The sequence below is a fragment of the Dendrobates tinctorius genome, unplaced genomic scaffold, assembly GCF_039654945.1.
Source record: "Dendrobates tinctorius isolate UK_male_01 unplaced genomic scaffold, ASM3965494v1 ptg000211l, whole genome shotgun sequence".
In the NCBI taxonomy this organism is placed as follows: Eukaryota; Metazoa; Chordata; class Amphibia; order Anura; family Dendrobatidae; genus Dendrobates; species Dendrobates tinctorius.
This window is the reverse complement of record NW_027361878.1, coordinates 15,863,318-15,883,284: the sequence shown is the minus strand read 5'-3', so window position 1 is coordinate 15,883,284 and position 19,967 is coordinate 15,863,318. Positions and strand designations below refer to the sequence as shown.

Here is a 19,967-nt window from a genome sequence, read left to right as displayed (position 1 = left end):
GATAAATCCTTTAAAGAAAATTTGTGACATTGAATGTGATGCCTGATCTGCCAGCAGTATGGCGTAGAGCAGAAGTAGCTCTATAGGTTTGCAGGAAAAAAAAAAAAAAAATCCGCATACATTATTTTCATAGAAATCCATGTTTGTTCTGAATTCAGAAGTCAAGGGGGTCTGCCTACATAGTGACTGACAACTATCTCTATGCACGATTATATAGACTGCTCCCAGTGACTAATTAGGACCCCTGCTTGACTGCTAAGCCCAGAAGCAGCAGGGATTTTCTTCAATGAGATAAGTTATGCTGAATCTTTTCCCACAAACAAAAAAAACCTTGGTCTGTTCAGCTTGTCCTGCTCTACATCATGCTAACTGCAGACCAGATTGAATGTTTAATGTGACAGGTTGCTTTAAAGTTGTTGATTTGGCCTCCAAATTCCCCATATCTCAATCCAGATACAGTATGTACGGAAAGTATTCAGACCCCTTTAAATTTTTCACTATTTGTTTCATTGCAGCCATTTGGTAATTTCAAAAAAGTTCACTTTTTTTTCTCATTATTGTACACTCTGCACCCCATCTAGACTGAAAAAAAACAGAAATGTAGATTTTTTTGCAAATTTATTAAAAAAAAAAAAATGAAATCACATGGTCATAAGTATTCAGACCCTTTGCTCTGTATTGAGTAGAAGCACCCTTTTGAGCTACTATAGCCATGAGTCTCCTTGGAAATGATGCAACAAATTTTTCACACCTGGATTTGGGGATCCTCTGCCATTCTTCCTTGCAGATCCTCTCCAGTTCCGTCAGGTTGGATGGTGATCGTTGGTGGACAGCCATTTTTTGGTCTCTCCAGAGATGCTCAATTGGGTTTGGGTCAGGGCTGGGCCAGTCAAGAATGGTCACAGAGTTCTGAAGCCACTCCTTTGTTATTTTAGCTGTGCTTAGGGTCATTGTCTTGTTGGAAGGTGAACCTTCGGACAAGTATGAGGTCCCGAGCACTCTGGAAGAGGTTTTCATCCAGGATATCTCTGTACTTGGCCGCATTAACGTTTCCTTCTATTGCAACCAGTCGTCCTGTCCCTGCAGCTAAAAAACACCCCCATAACATGATGCTGCCACCACCAGGTTTCACTCTTGGGATTGTATTAGGCAGGTGATGAGCAGTGCCTGGTTTTCTCCACACATACCACTTAGAATTATCACCAAAAGTTCTATCTTCGTCTCATCAGACCAGAGAATATTATTTCTCATAATCTGGGAGTTCTTCCTGTGTATTTTAGCAAACTCTATGCGGGCTTTCATATGTCTGGCATTGAGGAGAGGCTTCCGTCGGGCCACTCTGCTATAAAGGCCTGACTGGTGGAGGGCTGCAGTGATAGTTGACTTTGTGGAACTTTCTCTCATCTCCCTACTACATCTGTGGAGCTCAGCCACAGTGATCTTGGGGTTCTTTACCTCTCTCTCCAAGGCTCTTCTCCCACAATTGCTCTGTTTGGCTGGACGGCCAGGTCTAGGAAGACTTCTGGTGGTCCCAGACTTCTTCCATTTAAGGATTATAGAGGCCACTGTGCTCTTAGGAACCTTGAGTACTACAGAAATTATTTTGTAACCTTGGCCAGATCTGTCACTTGCCACAGTTCTGTCTCTGAGCTCCTTGGCCAGTTCCTTTGACCTCATGATTCTCATTTGCTCTGACATGCACTGTGAGCTGTGAGGTCTTATATAGACAGGTGTGCGCCTTTACAAATCAAGTCCTATCAGTTCAACTAAACACAGCTGGACTCCAATGAAGGAGTAGAACCATCTCAAGGAGGATCACATGGAAATGGACAGCATGTGACTTAAATATGAGTGTCTGAGCAAAGGGTCTGAATACTTATGACCTTGTGATATTTCAGTTTTTCTTGAATAAATTTGCAAAAACTTCTACATTTGTTTTGTTTTTTTTCAGTCAAGATGGGGTGCAGAGTGTACATTAATGAGAGAAAAATAAACTTTTTTGAATTTACCAAATGGCTGCAATGAAACATAGTGAAAAATTTAAAGGGGTCTGAATACTTTCCATACCCACTGTAGGTATCTTTTTGGTTGTGCTTCCAAAATACATCCGATTCTTAGAGGCCACACCTCGTAATATTTTGGTGCCAGACGCCACAGGACTGCCTCAGAAGTTTTGTGAAGTGCACGTTAGCATTGATGCATTTCCCTTTAAGATAACTTGTCACCATTTTTTTTGCTCTTATTTTATTTCCGCTGATCCTTTTGAGTTTGCAGATTTGTCTGTTTTTTTAAATCCACTATATGGTTCTACAGATATGGGCGTTATTATTTAGTGCTGAAGTTCATGGTTTTTACAAATGAGGCGTGACTCAGAGTAATACTGCAGAACAGGCTAAAGATACGGCCCCGCAGTTTGTGTGAGCCAAGCCACACCCCCGCAGTTTGTGAGCCACGTCCCTGCGGTTTGTGTGAGCCACCCCCCCCGCTGTTTGTCAGCCACGCCCCCACAGTTTGTGTGAGCCACGCCCCCGCGGTTTGTGTGGATCGCGCCCCCCTTACTAAAGGCCAGGAAAAATTTGCACTAAATGAAAAGGCCTATATCTCTGGAACCCTATGATGGGATTTGGGGGAAAAAAGAATTATTAGGGGAATGAAATTAAAGGAAAAACTGTTTTTTTTTACCTTGATACAAGTCCTCTTTAACCCCTTCACCCCCAAGGGTGGTTTGCACATTCATGACCGGGCCAATTTTTACAATTCTGATCACTGTCCCTTTATGAGGTAATAACTCTGAAATGCTTCCATGGATCCCGGTGATTCTGACATTGTTTTCTCGTGACATATTGTACTTCATGTTAGTGGTAAAATTTCATTCAAATAACTTGTGTTTATTTGTGAAAAAAATGGAAATTTGGTGAAAATTTTGCAAATTTCGGAATTTTCCAACTTTGAATTTTTATACCCTTAAATCACAGAGATACGGCACACAAAAAACTAGATATGTAACATTTCCCACATGTTTACTTTACATCAGCACAATTTTGGAACCAAAATTTTTTTTTTTGTTAGGAAGTTATAAGGGTTAAAAATTGACCAGCGATTTCTCATTTTTGTAACACCATTTTATTTTTACTTAACAAATCACATTTGAAGCCACTTTGAGGGGTCTATATGATAGAAAATACCCAAAAGTGACACCATTCTAAAAACTGCACCCCTTAAGGTGCTCAAAACAGCATTCAAGAAGTTTATTAACCCTTTTAGTGCGTCACAGGAATTTTTTGAATATAAAAAAAAAAATGAACATCGAACTTTTTCCACTAAAAAAAATACTTCAGGTTCAATTTTTTTTATTTTACCAAGGGTAACAGGAGAAATTGTACTGCAAAAGTTATTGTGCAATTTGTCCTGAGTACGCTGATACCTGATATGTCGGGGGCATGGCAGACCTCAGAAGGGAAGGAGCGCCGTTTGACTTTTTCAATGCAAAATTGGCTGGAATTCAGATCGGACGCCATGTCACGTTTGGAGAGCCCCTGATGTACCTAAACAGTGGAAACCCCCCACAAGTGACCCCATTTTGGAAACTAGACCCCCCAAGGAACTTATCTAGATATGTGGTGAGAACTTTGAACCCACAAGGGCTTCACAGAAGTTTATAAGTTTATAATGCCCGGGCATGAAAATAAAAAAATCGTATTTTTTTCCACAAACATGATCAATTAGTCCCCAATTTTTTTTTATTTTCCCAAGGGTAACAGGAGAAATTGAACCCCAAAAGTTGTTGTCCAATTTGTCCTGAGTACGCTGAAACCCCATATGTGGGAGAAAACTACTGTATGGGCACACGTCGGGGCTCGGAAGGGAAGTAGTGACGTTTTGGAATGCAGACTTTGATGGAATGGTCTGCGGGTGTCATGTTGCCTTTGGAGAGCCCCTGATGTACCTAAACTATTGAAACTCCCCACAAGTGACCACATTTTGGACACTAGACCCCCCCACGGAACTTATCTAGATGTGTGGTGAGCACTTTGAACCCCCAAGTGCTTCACATAAGTTTATAACGCCCGGGCGTGAAAATAAAAAAAACAGGATTTTTGGGTTGCTTACCGTAAAATCTGTTTCTCAGAGCCTTCATTGGGGGACACAGAGACCATGGGTGTATGCTGCTGCCACTAGGAGGCTGACACTATGCACAAAAAAAGGTTAGCTCCTCCTCCGCAGTGTACACCCCACCGACCGGCAGGGAATTCCTCAGTTAGTGAGAAAGCAGTAGGAGAAGTAACAGAATAGATTGAAAACAGAACAAACAACTCAACTGTAAACAATCAACCAAAGTAAGAACAGGAGTTGTAGAACATGGGAGGGTGCTGTGTCCCCCCAATGAAGGCTCCGAGAAACAGATTTTACGGTAAGCAACCCAAAAATCCTGTTTTCTCGTTCGCCTTATTGGGGCACACAGAGACCATGGGACCCTGGGGTGGGAAACAGACTTCCATCAGGCCAGTGGACTCACCACCGCTGCCTGCAGAATCCTTCTACCTAGGCTGGCGTCCGCCGAAGCGTAGGTGTGGACCCTGTAGAATTTCACAAACGTGTGACCCGAAGCCAAGGTTGCAGCTTTGCAAAGCTGCAGCGCGGAGGCTCTGGCGTACCTCCCAGGAAGCACCCACTGCCCGGGTAGAGTGCACTCTGATTCCCGGAGGGGCCACTCGATGCTTAACCCGGTAGGCCTCCAAAATTGCCGATCTGATCCAGCGAGCAATAGTAGCTTTGGAAGCCGGGTGACCTTTCCGCGCCCCATCTGGAATGACGAAAAGAGAGTCTGTCTTTCGCAAGGAAGACGTCCTAGACAGACACTCTCATCGCCCTGACCAGATCCAGCTTGTTCAGGGACCGCTCCCGAGGGTGAGATGGACTCGGACAGAAGGACGGCAGAACAATATCCTCATTGAGGTGAAAAGAGGGCGGAGGCCGCAGAACTACCTTGTCCTGGTGAAGTACCAGGAAAGGAGAGCGGCAGGAAAGAGCCGCCAATTCCGACATGCGCCGGATGGAGGTGATGGCCACCAGAAAGGCTACCTTCCAGGAGAGAAGGGAAAGGGAGACTTCTCTGAGAGGTTCAAAGGGAGAACCTTGCAGAACCTCAAGAACCAGATTAAGATCCCATGGATCCACGGGCGCTCGATACGGAGGAGCCGTGTGAGCCACGCCCTGAAGAAAGGTTTTGACCTGAGGGCGGGAGGCCAAAGTCTTCTGAAATAAAATGGACAGCGCCGAAACTTGACCCTTCAAGGAACTGAGAGCAAGCCCCTCATCCAGCCCTGCCTGAAGAAACGCCAGAACTGAAGGGAGCGAAAAACACACAGGCGCAATGTTATTGGCCTCACACCAAGTGAAATAGGCCTTCCAAGTACGGTAGTAAATTTTGGAAGATGATGGCTTCCTGGCTCGGATCATGGTATGAATTACTCGACTGGAGAATCCTGCTCGTTTCAAAACCTCGGTCTTAACAGCCATGCCGTTAAATTGAGCGGCCGAGAATTGGGGTGGCAAATCAGACCTTGAGACAGCAGATCTGCCCTGTCTGGAAGCTTCCAGGGGGCGTCCGCGAGAAGGTTGACAATGTCCGCGAGCCAAGACCTTCTGGGCCAATTCGGGGCGATGAGAATGACTGGGATTCCTTCTGCTTTGATCTTCAACAGCTTGGGAAGAAGAGGCAGGGGAGGAAACTAGGGGAGCTCGAACTGTGACCAAGGAATGGCCAGAGCGTCGGTGCCCACTGCGAGAGGATCTCGAGCTCTGGATACAAACTGTGGGACCTTCCTGTTAAGGCGAGAAGCTAGCAGATCTACGTCCGAGGTTCCCCAACGACTGCAGAGCTGAAGAAATACCTCCGGATGTAGGGACCACTCTCCTGCCGCGTGACCCTCGCGGCTGAGAAAGTCGGCGGCCCAGTTGTCTACGACGGGAATGTGTACCGCGGAGATTGTCGGTATCGAAATCTCTGCCCACTGAAGGATCTTGGACACTTCTGCCAGGGCTGAGACACTCCGTGTCCCTCCTTGGCGGTTGACATATGCCACCGCTGTGGCATTGTCTGTCTGAATCCGGACAGGCAGGCCCCTGAGGAGCCTCTCCCAGTGGACAAGAGCCAGATGGATCGCTCGTATCTCTAGGACGTTGATCGGCAGAGCAGATTCTTGAGTCGACCAACGACCCTGAACAGTGTGATTGTGGAACACTGCACCCCAACCGAGGAGGCTGGCATCCGTTGTTACAATCTGCCAGTGAACAGGAAGAAAAGACCGCCCCAAGAGGATGAGAGGAGACGTCAACCACCAGTTGAGTGACCGCTTGATCTGGCATGAAAGACGAACAGGGCGATCCAGGGACAGAGGCGACCTGTTCCACCTCGACAGAATGGCGTGTTGGAGAGGTCTGGCGTGAAACTGGGCAAAGGAAACTGCCTCTATCGCCGCCACCATATTTCCCAGGACCCTCATAGCTGTTCGGAGGGACGGAAATCGTGTGGTCTGCAGCGATCGTACAGCCTGCTGCAGGGAGAGAATCTTCTCTTGTGGGAGAAAGACCCTTGACCGACGAGTGTCGAACAGTAGGCCCAGAAACACAAGACGTTGAGTAGGGACCAGACAGGACTTTTTCCTGTTGACGATCCACCCGAAATCGGAAAGAGTGTCCAGGACGATCGTCAAACTTAGGCGTGCCTGTTGGAAAGAGGAAGCTTTGATCAGCCGGAAGGCTGCTGGTCCTGGTGCAGAGAGCTGCGAGGATACTGGGCGGCAGTACGCACCGTACTCGCAGCCTCTTCGTGGGACTACAGAGGTGACTATTCACCCTGTATCCCTCCGGCGAAACCTGAAAAGGAACGACGCACATCGAGGTAGATATGGGTCTAATGAAAGACCCGTGTCCACCTCCTACTGACACTAAGCTAAACTGAGGAATTCCCTGCCGGTCGGTGGGGTGTACACTGCGGAGGAGGAGCTAACCTTTTTTTGTGCATAGTGTCAGCCTCCTAGTGGCAGCAGCATACACCCATGGTCTCTGTGTCCCCCAATAAGGCGAACGAGAAATCATTTTTTTCCACAAAAATTGATATTTTTGCCCCCAATTTTTTATTTTCCTAAGGGTAACAGGAGAAATTGGACCCCAAAAGTTGTTTTGCAATTTGTCCTGAGTAGGCTGATACCCTACATGTGGGGGTAAAACACTGTTTGGGCGCATGGCAGAGCTTGGAAGGGAAGGAGCACCGTTTGACTTTTTCAACTCAGAATTGGCTGAAATTGAGATCAGACGCCATGTTGCATTTGGAGAGCACCTGATGTGCCCAAACAGTGGAAACCCCCCAATTCTAACTCTAACCCTAGCCCTAATGGGAAAATGGAAATAAATACATTTTCTTTTAATTTTATTATTTTTCCCTAACTTAAGGGGGTGATAACGGGGGGTTTGATTTACTATTTAAGGCGGTTTTTATGTTTGGCGGCTGTCACACGCTAAAAGACGCTTTTTATTGTAAAAATAGTTTTTGCATCACCACATATTGAGAGCTATAATTTTTCTGTATTTTGACCCACCGAGTCATGTGAGGTCTTATTTTTTGTGGGACGAGTTGACGTTTTTATTGGTACCATTTTCGGGCACGTGACATTTTTTGATCGCTTTTTATTCCGATTTTTGGGAGGCAGAATGAACAAAAACCAGCGTTTCATGAATTTTTTTGGGGGGTGCATTTACACCATTCCGCGTGCGGTAAAATTGATAAAGCTGTTTTATTCTTCGGGTCAGTACGGTTACAGCGATACCTCATTTAGGTCGTTTTTTTATGTTTTGTCGGTTTATGCAATGAAATAAAGATTTATCATACCGCGAAACAAAAAGTGCAATAACGCGCGATCAAAAAGACGCATATAAATATCCATGGTACCGCTGAAAATGTCATCTTGTCCCACAAAAAACGAGCCGCCACACAGTGTCATCAGAGAAAAAATAAAGTTATAGCTCGCAGAATAAAGCAATGCAAAAATAATTATTTTTTATATAAAATAGTTTTTTTGCTGTTTTTTATTTTTATTTTTTAAGGGGTTTGCTAAAGGGGATAACTAATGGGACAGTTTTATAGAGCAGGTCGTTATGGACGCGGCGATACCTAATGTGTACACTTATTGTGTTTTTTTTGGTTTTTTTTTCATTTCCAAAAAATAGATTTATTGGGGGAATATTTTTTTTTTTTCTAATTTATTTGGCGATTTTTTTAAAATTATTTTAACACTTTTTTTTTTTTTTTACTTTATTACATAGTCCCAGGTGGGACATCACTGTCCTGTGACAGATCGCTGATCTGTCACGTCACAGATCACTGTAACAGATCAGCGATCTGTCACAGGCACTGCTGCAGGCTTCATCATACCTGCGCTTTGCAGGCACTGAGGAAGCCAGCTCCCTGCAGGGCCCCGAAGGCCCCCCGTCGCCATCTTGGATTCGGGGGCCTGCAGGAAAGGAGCCCCCCGCAGCAGCGCTGCACATTGCGCTGCCGTGGGGGGCTCAGGGAAGCACGGAGGGAGCCCCCTCCCTGTCGATGCTTCCCTTTAACCCCCGGTACACCGCGATCATGTTTGATCGCGGTGTGGAAGGGGTTAACGTGTCGGGGGCGGTCCGTGACCGCTCCTGACACATTGTGCCGGGTGTCAGCTGTGATAATTAGCTGACACCCGGCCGCGATCAGCGGCGCTCACCACGTGGGCGCCGCTGATCGCTGAGACGTACTATCCCGTCCATGGGCATAGGGTCCCATGGACGGGATAGTACGTCTGATGTCAGGAAGGGGTTAAATGTGTTATTATTCTTATGGTATGGATTATTACTATTACTGTTGGACCTAGTTGAATCATAGAATCGTAGAGTTGGAAGGGACCCCCTGGGCCATCTGGTCCAACTCCCTGCTCAAAGCAGGATTCGCGAAATCATCCCAGTCAGATGTCTGTCCAGCCTCTGTTTGAAGACTTCCATTGAAGGAGAACTCACCACCTTTCATGGCAGCCTGTTCCACTCATTGATCACTCTGTCAAAAAGTTTTTTCTAATATCTTATCTGTGTCTCCTCCCAGTTTCATTCCATTGCTTCTAGTCTTTCCTTGTGCAAATGAGAATAAAGTTGATCCTTCTACAATGTGACAGCCCTTTAGATATTTGTAGACCGCTATTAAGTCTCCTCTCAGTCTTCTCTTTTGCAAACTAAACATTCCCAAATCCTGCAACCTTTCCTTATAAGACAGGGTTTGCAGACCGGTCACCATTCTGGTTGCTCTTTTCTGAACTTGCTCCAGTTTGTTGATGTCGTTTTTTTAAAATGTGTCGCCCAAAACTGGACACAGTATTCCAGATGAGGTCTGACCAAAGAGGAGTAGAGGGCAATAATGACTTCACGTGATCTAGACTGTATGCTTCTGTTAATACATCCTAGAATTGCATTTGTCTTTTTTGCTGCTGCAACACACTGTTGACTCATTCAGTCTGTGATCTATTAGTATACCCAAGTCTTATTCACATGTGCTGTTGATTAGCCTTATTCCTCCCATTCTGTATATGCTTTTTTCATTTTTATTGCCCAGATGTAGTACTTTGCATTTTTCCCTGTTAAAAACCATTCTGTTAGTTGCTGCCCACTGCTCCAGTTTATTTATATCTTTTTGAATCCTCTCTCTCTCTTCTCTAGTATTAGCTATCCCTCCTAGCTTTGTGTCATCAGCAAATTTAATCAGTTTACCCTCAATTCCTTCATCTAAATTGTTGATAAAGATGTTGAACAATACAGGGCCCGGGACAGAGCCCTGTGGTACCCCACTTGAGACATTCTTCCAACTGGATGTGCAGCCGTTTACGACCACTCTTTGGGTCCGATCACTAAGCCAGTTATGAATCCACCTAACAGTTGCCTTGTCCATTCCATACTTAGTCATTTTTGCAATAAGAATTGTATGAGATACTTTGTCAAATGCTTTGCTAATGTCAAGATATGCTATATCTACAGTTGTATTTAATATGATTGACATTGATGAAATACCTTAACACTGCCCTCATTTATTATAATCTCTCGTAACTTTAACGTATACTGTTGAATAGTTTGACTCTTTGTGGGTGGCGTACAACTTTCGCGAACATTATTTTATCGGACAAAACCGTTCTATCAGGAGAGATGAATTTTTTGTATCATGATGATGTATAGACAAACGCCTCTTTACATAGATATTGTAATAGTCTGTGAACATTAAAATAGACTTACTGGATATAGGTTGGAAATATTGACGATGTGCATCTCTGCAGTATGCTCAGTATATGGAAGGAAAGTCCGTGGAAGCTGCCCGTTCAGTATTCGTGCGAGCTTGTCGGACCCATTTACCACTGAAATTTACACTTCACCTTCGATGGGCTTTTTTCGAAGAAAAGCATGGTATGTCTCATTGTTTAGCTAGTAGCCAGATTTTTCACATTGTTCTATGTTCTGCAGTGTTCTTTTTCTAGTTAATATATAAATTGGGTGTATTATAGACTTGTCGTTTTTGGTCCCTAGGAGAACTAGACTCTGCTCGGGCTATTTTACACAACCTAGAAAATGTGTTACCTGGACTTGCCCTTGTGCAACTGAGGCGCGTGAATTTTGAGCGACGCAATGGTAATCTGCAAGAAGCAGAGAGATTGCTCAGAGAAGCTGCGCAAAACAGCGGTAGACCGGGCTTAGCAGCATTTTATACCGTCAAGCTTGCACGACTACTGCTAAAGCTGAAAAATGATCCAGAGAAGGCCAGAGACTTACTGATGGAAGCTCTCGAGAAGGAACCGGTGAGAAAACATAACCAATTAAAGGGGCATACCAGCGCCACTCACTCCCTACCACAATGGTAGATGAGTAGGTATTTGTCAGGCAAATTCAAAAGTAGTGCCCAAATACAGAACTGGTATGTAGTCCTCAATTATAAGTTTAGGGCCTGGAGGGAAATGAGACAAAGTGAAGGTAGAACGTGTTTAGATGGGAGTGTGATGTATGGGGGATGCACATGAAAATCTTAGTAGCGGTGGAGTAATGAAAAGACCATGACATAAAAGGAAGATGGTGTTGTCTTGTGAAGTATCAAGAGATTAGACTAAGATGTGCGGAATGGGCAGGTTATGCTTAGCCTTATAGCACATTGTATTTTGAATTAATATTTGGGGGCAATGTGGGGTCAGTGGTTTTGCAGAGGGGAGAAGCGAGGGGATTAACTGGGAGGCAGCGTTGAAGGTGAATCGGAGGGATGCAATAAAGAAGGATGTTGCAGTAGCCTAGGTGGGAGATGATGAAGACCTACACGGGCAAAAGGAGGAGGGCACTCAGAAAAGCTGAATAGCAGAGAGATCACACTTGAGCCAGAGAGGTAAACTTGAATGTCACCGATGTAGAAGTGGTACTGAAAGTTACGGGTTTCTTTGAGTTGTCCCATGCCTCCAAAGATGTAGATGTCTTAGGATAGAGGTTTGGAGGACACCGACAGGGGTCGAGAGAAGGAATTGATGTGTGAATGGGAGGCCCTAAATAAAGAGGTCCAGGGGAGAGCCAAGTCTGTGATGCCAAAGAGAGTTTGGAATGAGGAATAAAAAGTGATGTTGTGAGGCTTTGCCAGCAGCTCATTAGGGACTTTGGTTATGTGGTTTTAGTGGAGTGGTGAATCAGTAGCCAGTTTGTAGCTGGTTGACAATAGAGCTGGAGGTGGGAAGACCATTTAAGGTGGACATATATTCCTTAAGGAGTTTAGCGGCCATGAAATAGCTGGGGAAAGGGATGACTTTCTACGGATGGGTGTGATGTTCGTGTGATAAGCTTCATTTAGATATTTGTGAAACGTGTTGTATGTACAGAATGCGATGCATGGACAGTCCCCAAGTCTCCAGACCCGAACTTGACAGCCTTTTAGGCATATATGTTCAGTTCGGATTGGGAAACCCGCAGCCAGTCCTTATATCGCTGTCCGTACATAGACCATGATTCATGGACATCTGAATGAGTCTGTAGTAGGAGTGAAGATGCTAGTGATTAGTGATGGTTTGAGGAGCTAGGTAAGGTTGACCATAAGCACAGTAATTTGGTTGTGGATGAAGTGGGATGGGATAGAGTTGAGACACTTGAACTGTGATTTGGAGAGTAGGGTGGAAAGCTTTCCATGAGTATCAGTAGAGAAACTGATTCTGGATAGAAGTGTGAAAGGACTGGGCAGTTGTTTTTTTCTGTAAGGTTTACCTGACACCATAGACATTAGATGAGATGGAAAACCCACCAAAGAAAAATCTGATATTTTTGGACATTTTACTTTAGAGGTCAATTGTGGCGTCACCTAGTCCATTTGAACCAGATGATTTGTGAGATGTTTTCTTGTATTTATTTATCCTGAAATATATTCTCAGTATCCTTCTTGAGATTATAGCAAATTTAGATATTTTCTCTTTTAGTCTTAGGTGAAAGTTTGAGCATATATCTTTTGACACATTTTCTTCCAGAATAGTCCTTACCTGCACGAATGTCTGCTGGAAATTGAGATATCCAGAGATGCTGAGGATGATGTGATGCTTTGTGTGGAAAGAGCGCTGAACAGCAACATCCATGATGCTCTAAAGAGGACCTTGTCCCAAAAATATCTTGAATTCCTGGAGGACAACGGCACCAGTGTTAAAAGGTACTGAGACCTGTCTTTTATTTCATAGCAACATGTTTGAGATGATGGAAGGTTAGCTGCACAATCAAATGATTTTTCTCTATCTGGATATTGATAAGAGGTCATGGATCTACTTCAGGGAAGATATTTTTTTTCTGTACCCCTCTGTTCCAAAGTTATGTCCTGCTGTATTAAAGAACTGCCAATATTTTCCCTTCAGCCAACTAGATATATACCACAGAAGTTTTTTCCTTTTTCTCCTCTATGACTCTGGCCAATCAGAACACAGCTCTGGCATAGAGGGGGAAAAAAAAGGTAAACTCCTCCAGAGAAAGTCACGGCTGCTGCTCAATTCAAAACATTGAAATAAGTGGAGGGAAATCTAGTCAGCTTTTAACTACATACATGCGGTTACATGACTGCCCACTCGCACGGGAAATAGCTATGTATGGCTATGATTCAACAAAGTTTTCTACTTACCCAAAAAAAACCCTATGAATTTGGCCCACTGCTTTGTGGAACACCAGAATACCAGTTTGAACCCAGTTTTCAGGTTGCCTTATTTTTCGTTCCTGTGTATTCGGGCTCCAGGAAAAGAAAAAGCTGAATTGTCCATGTTACCATTTTAGCAATTTAATAAAAAATGATAATAAGTGTTATCTATTCTGTTTCAGTGCACATGTAATAGTTTTTATTATTTTACTTGCAGTGTACTTAAAGCTTATGATGAGCATCAAATACTGATAAATAAGGATGAACTGAAGAGAAAAGGAAATGATGGGTAGGAGCTATCATTTACAAATAATTATCTAAATTACTCTACAGTGTTTCTCTTTGCTGCTAAAGACACTAGTAATAAAGCAAAAATACTCCCTAAAGCTGCAATCACACATCCGCATGATGTCCGAGTGCTGACATATTTTTTTTTTTCTTTTTTAATTGGACCCAAATGGATCTATTTAGACATCTGTGAAAATGATGGATCCGCGAGTGAGAGTCGTGAGATTCAGCTATAATGCACCAATTGTGAGGATCTGAATAAGATATACTTAGTGGGATTAAAAAAAAAAAAAGTCAGGCAGCATACCAACACAACACACTGGTGTGTGAATGCAGCCTTAGGTTGCGCTTACACTGACTGATGTTCGTGAATGGGGCCGCTCATCACACAAAACACTCGTTCGTCGGGCGACGTTATTTTTAAGCTTGCTTAAAAGTCATCTTTCTCAACAGCACATTGTCCTATGTGAACACAGTATATATGCTACTGAAAACAAAAATATTGTATGCTCACAGAACGATTCTGTGCACATGGAAGAGCGGATGGCCTGTCTAAATAGTCTATTGAACGACCGCTGATTTTCTTACATGTTGAAGATCAGTGGTAATTAAAAAAAAAAACAAAAAAAAAAACAACAAAAACCTCAGTCTGCCAGTGTAAACGCACTCCTAAATGGATTGTCCACTAGTGATGAGCAAACGTGCTCGGATAAGGTGTTATCTGAGCATGCTCGGGTGCTAGCAGAGTGTCTTCGGTGTTCTCGAATAATATGTTCGAGTCCCCTCGGCTGCAAGTCTCGTGGCTGTTCGACAGCTGCAACACATGCTGGGATTGTCTAACAAACAGGAAATCCCTGCATGTGTTGCAGCTGTCGAACAGCCGCGGGTACTTGAATTTATCAAGTACACCGAAGACGCTTGGTTAGTACCCGAGCATGCTCGCAAAACACCTTATCTGAGCACGTTCGCTCATCACTATTGTCCACTACTAAGACAACCCCTCTCATCCCAAATATTTTCCACTGTTAAAATAAAAACACCTAGACTCACCACCTGTGCCGTTCCAGCAGTGTCTACTCTCACGCTCCCAGGGTTCAAGTGAGGTTGTTGCATCACGACAGCCCTTCGCCAGTTAGTGCTGGCATCACTGTCCCCACCTTCGGACTTAATAAAGAAGAATACTTATACTTCCGAAGGCGAGTATGTAGTATGTGTTTTTATTTTAATGGTAACAAACATTCAGGGTGAGAAGGGGTTGTCATGGTAGTGGACCACACCTTTACCAAAACATAGCCATAGTCTATGGCACAGATACCGGTTATCCTGGAGCACCGGGTAAGGTTGATCTGTCAGCTGATTGAGTTCCTATGTAAGGCTGGATTCACATAGCGTTAATGCAGTCCGTTCAACGCATAGTGTTGACGGACTGCGTTAACACTATTCCGTAACGCAATCGTGTTATGTGATCCCGCTAGCGCAGTGACTGACCCCCAAACGCTGCAGACCGCGTCCGAGGGTGCGTCTTAGAATGACGGCACATCGCTAATGCATGCCGCTTATGACGTGTTAGTTAACGCTGCCATAATGCGGCGCATATCGGATGCGTTCCATCGCGTTAATGATGCGGTGTAGCGCAGTCCGTTAGACGGACTGCCATAACGCAATCTGAACCCTGCCTTACTGACATGTCACTGGAAGGATCACCAAGCTATAATTTGCCTACTTTGTACACTTCATACGAAAAGAGCAATCACTAGAGAAGAACATCATGGTCAGAAGAATAGAAGAAACAAGGCAAAGATGAAGACCAGCAACCCGATGGCTTGATACTATTAAGATAACGGCAGAGAAGACAGTGGTGGACCTAACTAGGCTTGTACAAGATCAACCTTCTAGTTCGTTCATACAAGTCGCCATCGCTTGAAATTGAGACTAAGGTTGTTAAAATATATATAAATAATAATCTTTATTTTTATATAGCGCTAACATATTCCGCAGCACTTTACAGTTTGCACACATTATCATCACTGTCCCCGATGGGGCTCACAATCTAAATTCCCTATCAGTATGTCTTTGGAGTGTGGGAGGAAACCGGAGAACCCAGAGGAAACTCGCGCAAGTACGGGAAGAGCATACAAACTCCTTGCAATGTTGCACTTGGTGGGATTTGAATCAGGACTCCAGCGCTGCAAGGCTGTAGCGCTAACCACTGACCTACCCATATGCTGCCCATATACAGTGCCTTCCTTATGAAAGTATTCGGCCCCTGGAACTTTTCAACCTTTTCCCACATATCAATGCTTCAAACATAAAGATTCCAAATGTAAATTTTTGGTGAAGAATCAACATCAAGTCGGACACAATTGTGAAGTTGAACAAAATTTATTGGTTATTTTAAATTTTAGTGGAAATTCAAAAACTGAAAAGTGGGGCGTGCAATATTATTCAGCCCCTTTAACTTAATACTTTGTTGCGCCACCTTTTGCTGCGATTACAGCTGCAAGTCGCTTGGGGTGTGTCTCTATCAGTCTCTATCAGTTTTGTACATCGAGAGATTGAAATTCTTGCCCATTCTTCCTTAGCAAACAACTCGAGCTCAGTGAGGTTTGATGGAGATCGGTTGTGAACAGCAGTTTTCAGCTCTTTCCACAGATTCTCAATTGGATTCAGGTCTGGACTGTGACTTGGCCATTCTAACACCTAGATATGTTTATTTGTGAACCATTCCATTGTAGATTTTGCTTTATGTTTGAGATCATTGTCTTGTTGGAGGACAAATTTCCGCCCCAGTCTGAGGTCTTTTGCAGACTCCAACAGGTTTTCTTCAAGAATGGTCCTGTATTTGGCTCCATCCATCTTCCCATCAATTTTAACCATCTTCCCTGTCCCTGCTGAAGATTAGCAGGCCCAAACCATGATGATGCTGCCACCACCATGTTTGACAGTGGGGATGGTGTGTTCAGGGTGATGAGATGTGTTGCCTTTACGCCAAACATATCGTTTGGCATTGTTGCCAAAAAGTTTGATTTTGTTTTCATCTGACCAGAGCACCTTCTTCCACATGTTTGATGTCTCCCAGGTGGCTTGTTGCAAACTTTAAACGACACTTTTTATGGATATGTTTGAGAAATGGCTTTATTCTTGCCACTCTTCTATAAAGGCCAGATTTGTGCAGTGTAAGACTGATTGTTGTCCTATGGACACTCTGTCCCACCTCAGCTGTAGATCTCTGCAGTTCATCCAGAGTGAATGATCATGGGCCTCTTGGTTGCATCTCTGATCAGTCTTTTCCTTGTTTGAGATGAAAGTTTAGAGGGACGGCCGGGTCTTGGTAGATTTGCAGTGGTATGATACTCCTTCCATTTCAATATGATCGCTTGCACAGTGCTCCTTGGGATTATTAAAGTTTTGGAAATCATTTTGTATCCAAATCCGGCTTTAAACTTCTCCACAACAGTATCACGGACCTGCCTGTTGTGTTCCTTGGTCTTCATGCTGCTCTCTGTGCATCAAACAGAACCCTGAGACTATCCCAGAGCAGGTGCATTTATACGGAGACTTGATTACACACTGGTGGATTATATTTATCATCATTAGTCATTTAGGACAACATTGGATCATTCAGAGATCCACAATGAACTTCTGGAGTGAGTTTGCTGCACTGAAAGTAAAGGGGCCGAATAATATTGCACGCCCCACTTTTCAGTTTTTGAATTTCCACAAAAATTTAAAATAATCAATAAATTTCGTTCAACTTCACAATTGTGTCCTACTTATTGCTGATTCTTCACCAAAAATTTACTTTTGGAATCTTTGTTTGAAGCATGATATGTGGGAAAAGGTTGAAAAGTTCCAGGGGGCCAAATACTTTCGCAAGGCACTGTATATGTAGGATATCACAACTGTATGTCCATAGTGATAGTAGCTGAAGTGGCACAAAAAGAGCTAGGGCTTGTTTTGTCTAACGAAAAACAAAAACTGCATAATCACAGACTGTGTGGTGTTCATGCATGTCCTCTGATGGTAGATGTCTGGGAGGAGACGGATCGGGATGTTGGGTTTTTACGCACCAGATTTTTCTATGATTGATGAGCTCTAGCAGACACTTTTCCCTCTCCCCATTTGTGCTGATTTTGGTGCAGAAAATGTGAATATTACGAAACGTTTTCCATGACATTTTCATGAATGTGGTTATGCCTGGCGCAGCTTCTGAAATGTCATTTATTGAAGTGGTTTGCAGATGAATTCTGCCCCAAAACCACAGAGGGTAGCAACTCAGATTAACACCCAGCGCAAAGACACAATATTTCCACATGTATTTTCTCTGTTTACTATCCTGATTTTGTTTTCCTATGCAGGAGTGAAGGAGATGAAAAGAACAAAAAAGCCAAGGTTCGATCCAAGAACCCCTCTGTGCAGGACAATCTTTCCATCCCGGAAGATTCACAACCCGCAGGTTCATCTGTACCATCTTCTCTAGTGAAAACTCCAAGTGTTTCTCAACCCAGCCCCCCAGCAAAGGCTAATGTACCCAGACCATTATTCCCCACTCCTCCCAGACCATACATTCTGCCTCTATTTTCTACCGTTTTCAGAGGTCCAGTTCCTCCACATCATATGGGATGGCCTCCTGGACCTATGCCGCCTTACAATTATGCTCCATGGGGTCAGGCAAGTGTAAAGTAAATTTTAGCCCCTTTTTTATTTTCATATTGTCCATCTTATTCTTTACTGATTTTTTTTTTTTTTTCTTCCTTTTTTTTTTTGTAGAACTTTGGAGGATATAGCAACCCATTGCCGTGGAATTACAACCCATTTTACCGGCCCTTTTAATCTTCTGTTATTGCAAGTTTGCTAATTGTTGCCAACTGTTCAAAGCCCCAAATGGAGGAATTTTTTAAAAGTTCACACTTTGTTGAAAAATTCATGTTTTATGTCTCCATGCACTATGAAAAAGTTATCCCTCTTCCAGCAACATATGAATGCAAAGCTTTGGACGATTGTTGCCTGGTACATATACAGTGGCTTGCAAATTTATTCACCCCCTTGGCATTTTTTCATGTTTTGCTACCTCACAGCCTGGATTGCACTACTTTTTTTTTTTTTTTTCGAGGGTTTACATCAATTCATGTAATAAAGATGCCTACAACTGTGAATATTTGGTTTTCTTTTTATTGTGAAACAAACAATAAATAGGACAAAATAACTGAAAACTTCATTGTGCACAACCATTCAACCCACTAAAGTCAGTACTTTGTAGAGTCTCCTGTGATCTATTATTTTTTGGTTTTCTCTCCTATTAGTGCCCTCGTTGAGAGTTTTGGTGGGTGGCCCTTTCCTGACAAAATAGGTAAAAAACAACAACAAAAAAACAATGGTGTGAATACTTTTGCAAGCCACTGCAAGAAATGATTAGCAATGGCTACTAATGGACACTCACCTAAAGCTCCTGATCAGGCCAGGTTCATACAGCCTGGTTTGCGTCGAGAATATTTTTTCTTCTCGGGAACAGCAGGAATGGATCCCACAAAGACATGCAAATCAAGATACAATCTTAGTGTGTGAACCAGGCCTTATTCATTCAGTTTTCTTCAAAAAAGTTTTGTTTCACCTATTCATTAGAAAAGGAGACAGCCACTTATTGTATATGATTTTTTTTTTTTTTTTGTAAATAAAGTTTAATACAGAAACAGAGGTGTCACTCGGGGGAATAAACCTTAAAGTTGTTTTTTTACATATGCCTTGAATGTCTGACACATAAAAAATACATTTTTATACTGAAGATTACCCTCTAAAGTCAGGTTCAAAAATTGGTATTTTAAGAGGGGTGGTCCTGTGAAAGACAGATGCATAGTACATGCTGGAAATTACCGTAAACCGGTCACAGAAATTCTCATCCAGATAAATGTTGATTGGAGATTTTCTTTTACAGGACCATGGGTGTTGTAGTGCAGGTTGAATAATAAACCCGTATTTGACCACTACTGTGACTGACATACGGCATTGTTATAGGAAATTTCTGTTTTTCTATAGATTTGGTCCCCTGTAACTGTTATATTGAGTGTCATGATCCAGGCTGGATCTGACAAGTTAAATGGACAAAGTGAACTTTTTATCCTTTAGCTTGGTGCCAAAGTGGGTTGATTGCCCCCAGTGGCCATTAGAATTATTACATGTGGTGTCGTTCATTCTAAGTTGCCCCGGTGGTGGTGAGCGGTAGTGCACTTTAGTTTCTTTGGTTTAATGTGCACTTAATTACAAATCAGGTGTTGGGCTCTATAAAGAGAGCCAGGTGTGTTCAATCCCTGTTGGTGATATTGTGTGTTAGTCATTCTCAAGGAAGCCTAGGTGAAAGAAGGAGCTGAACCTGGGTCCTGCGCAGCCCAGCCAGAGGGGACGAGTTGGCAGCTAGGTGGTCTGCAAGAAGGGCTGGCATGGCAGTGGTGGAGTCACAGTTTATGGTGTTTGCAGGAAGTGCTTG

General features: G+C 43.4%; 1 protein-coding gene across 4 annotated transcripts in view; it reads left to right on the top strand.

Moving 5' to 3' along the window:
• The window catches only part of LOC141058302 (pre-mRNA-processing factor 39-like), a 71,493-nt gene extending 52,273 nt beyond the window's left edge, over window positions 1–19,220 (top strand). For all 4 annotated transcript variants that reach the window (XM_073554499.1, XM_073554497.1, XM_073554498.1 and 1 more), the window contains 6 exons: window positions 10,347–10,473; window positions 10,594–10,862; window positions 12,552–12,727; window positions 13,416–13,487; window positions 17,845–18,157; window positions 18,257–19,220. In XM_073554499.1, the coding sequence (XP_073410600.1) occupies window positions 10,347–10,473; window positions 10,594–10,862; window positions 12,552–12,727; window positions 13,416–13,487; window positions 17,845–18,157; window positions 18,257–18,319 (1,020 nt within the window). In that variant the 3' untranslated portion in view covers window positions 18,320–19,220. The remainder of the gene's footprint in view (window positions 1–10,346; window positions 10,474–10,593; window positions 10,863–12,551; window positions 12,728–13,415; window positions 13,488–17,844; window positions 18,158–18,256) is intronic.
• The last annotated feature ends 747 nt before the right edge of the window (window positions 19,221–19,967 follow it).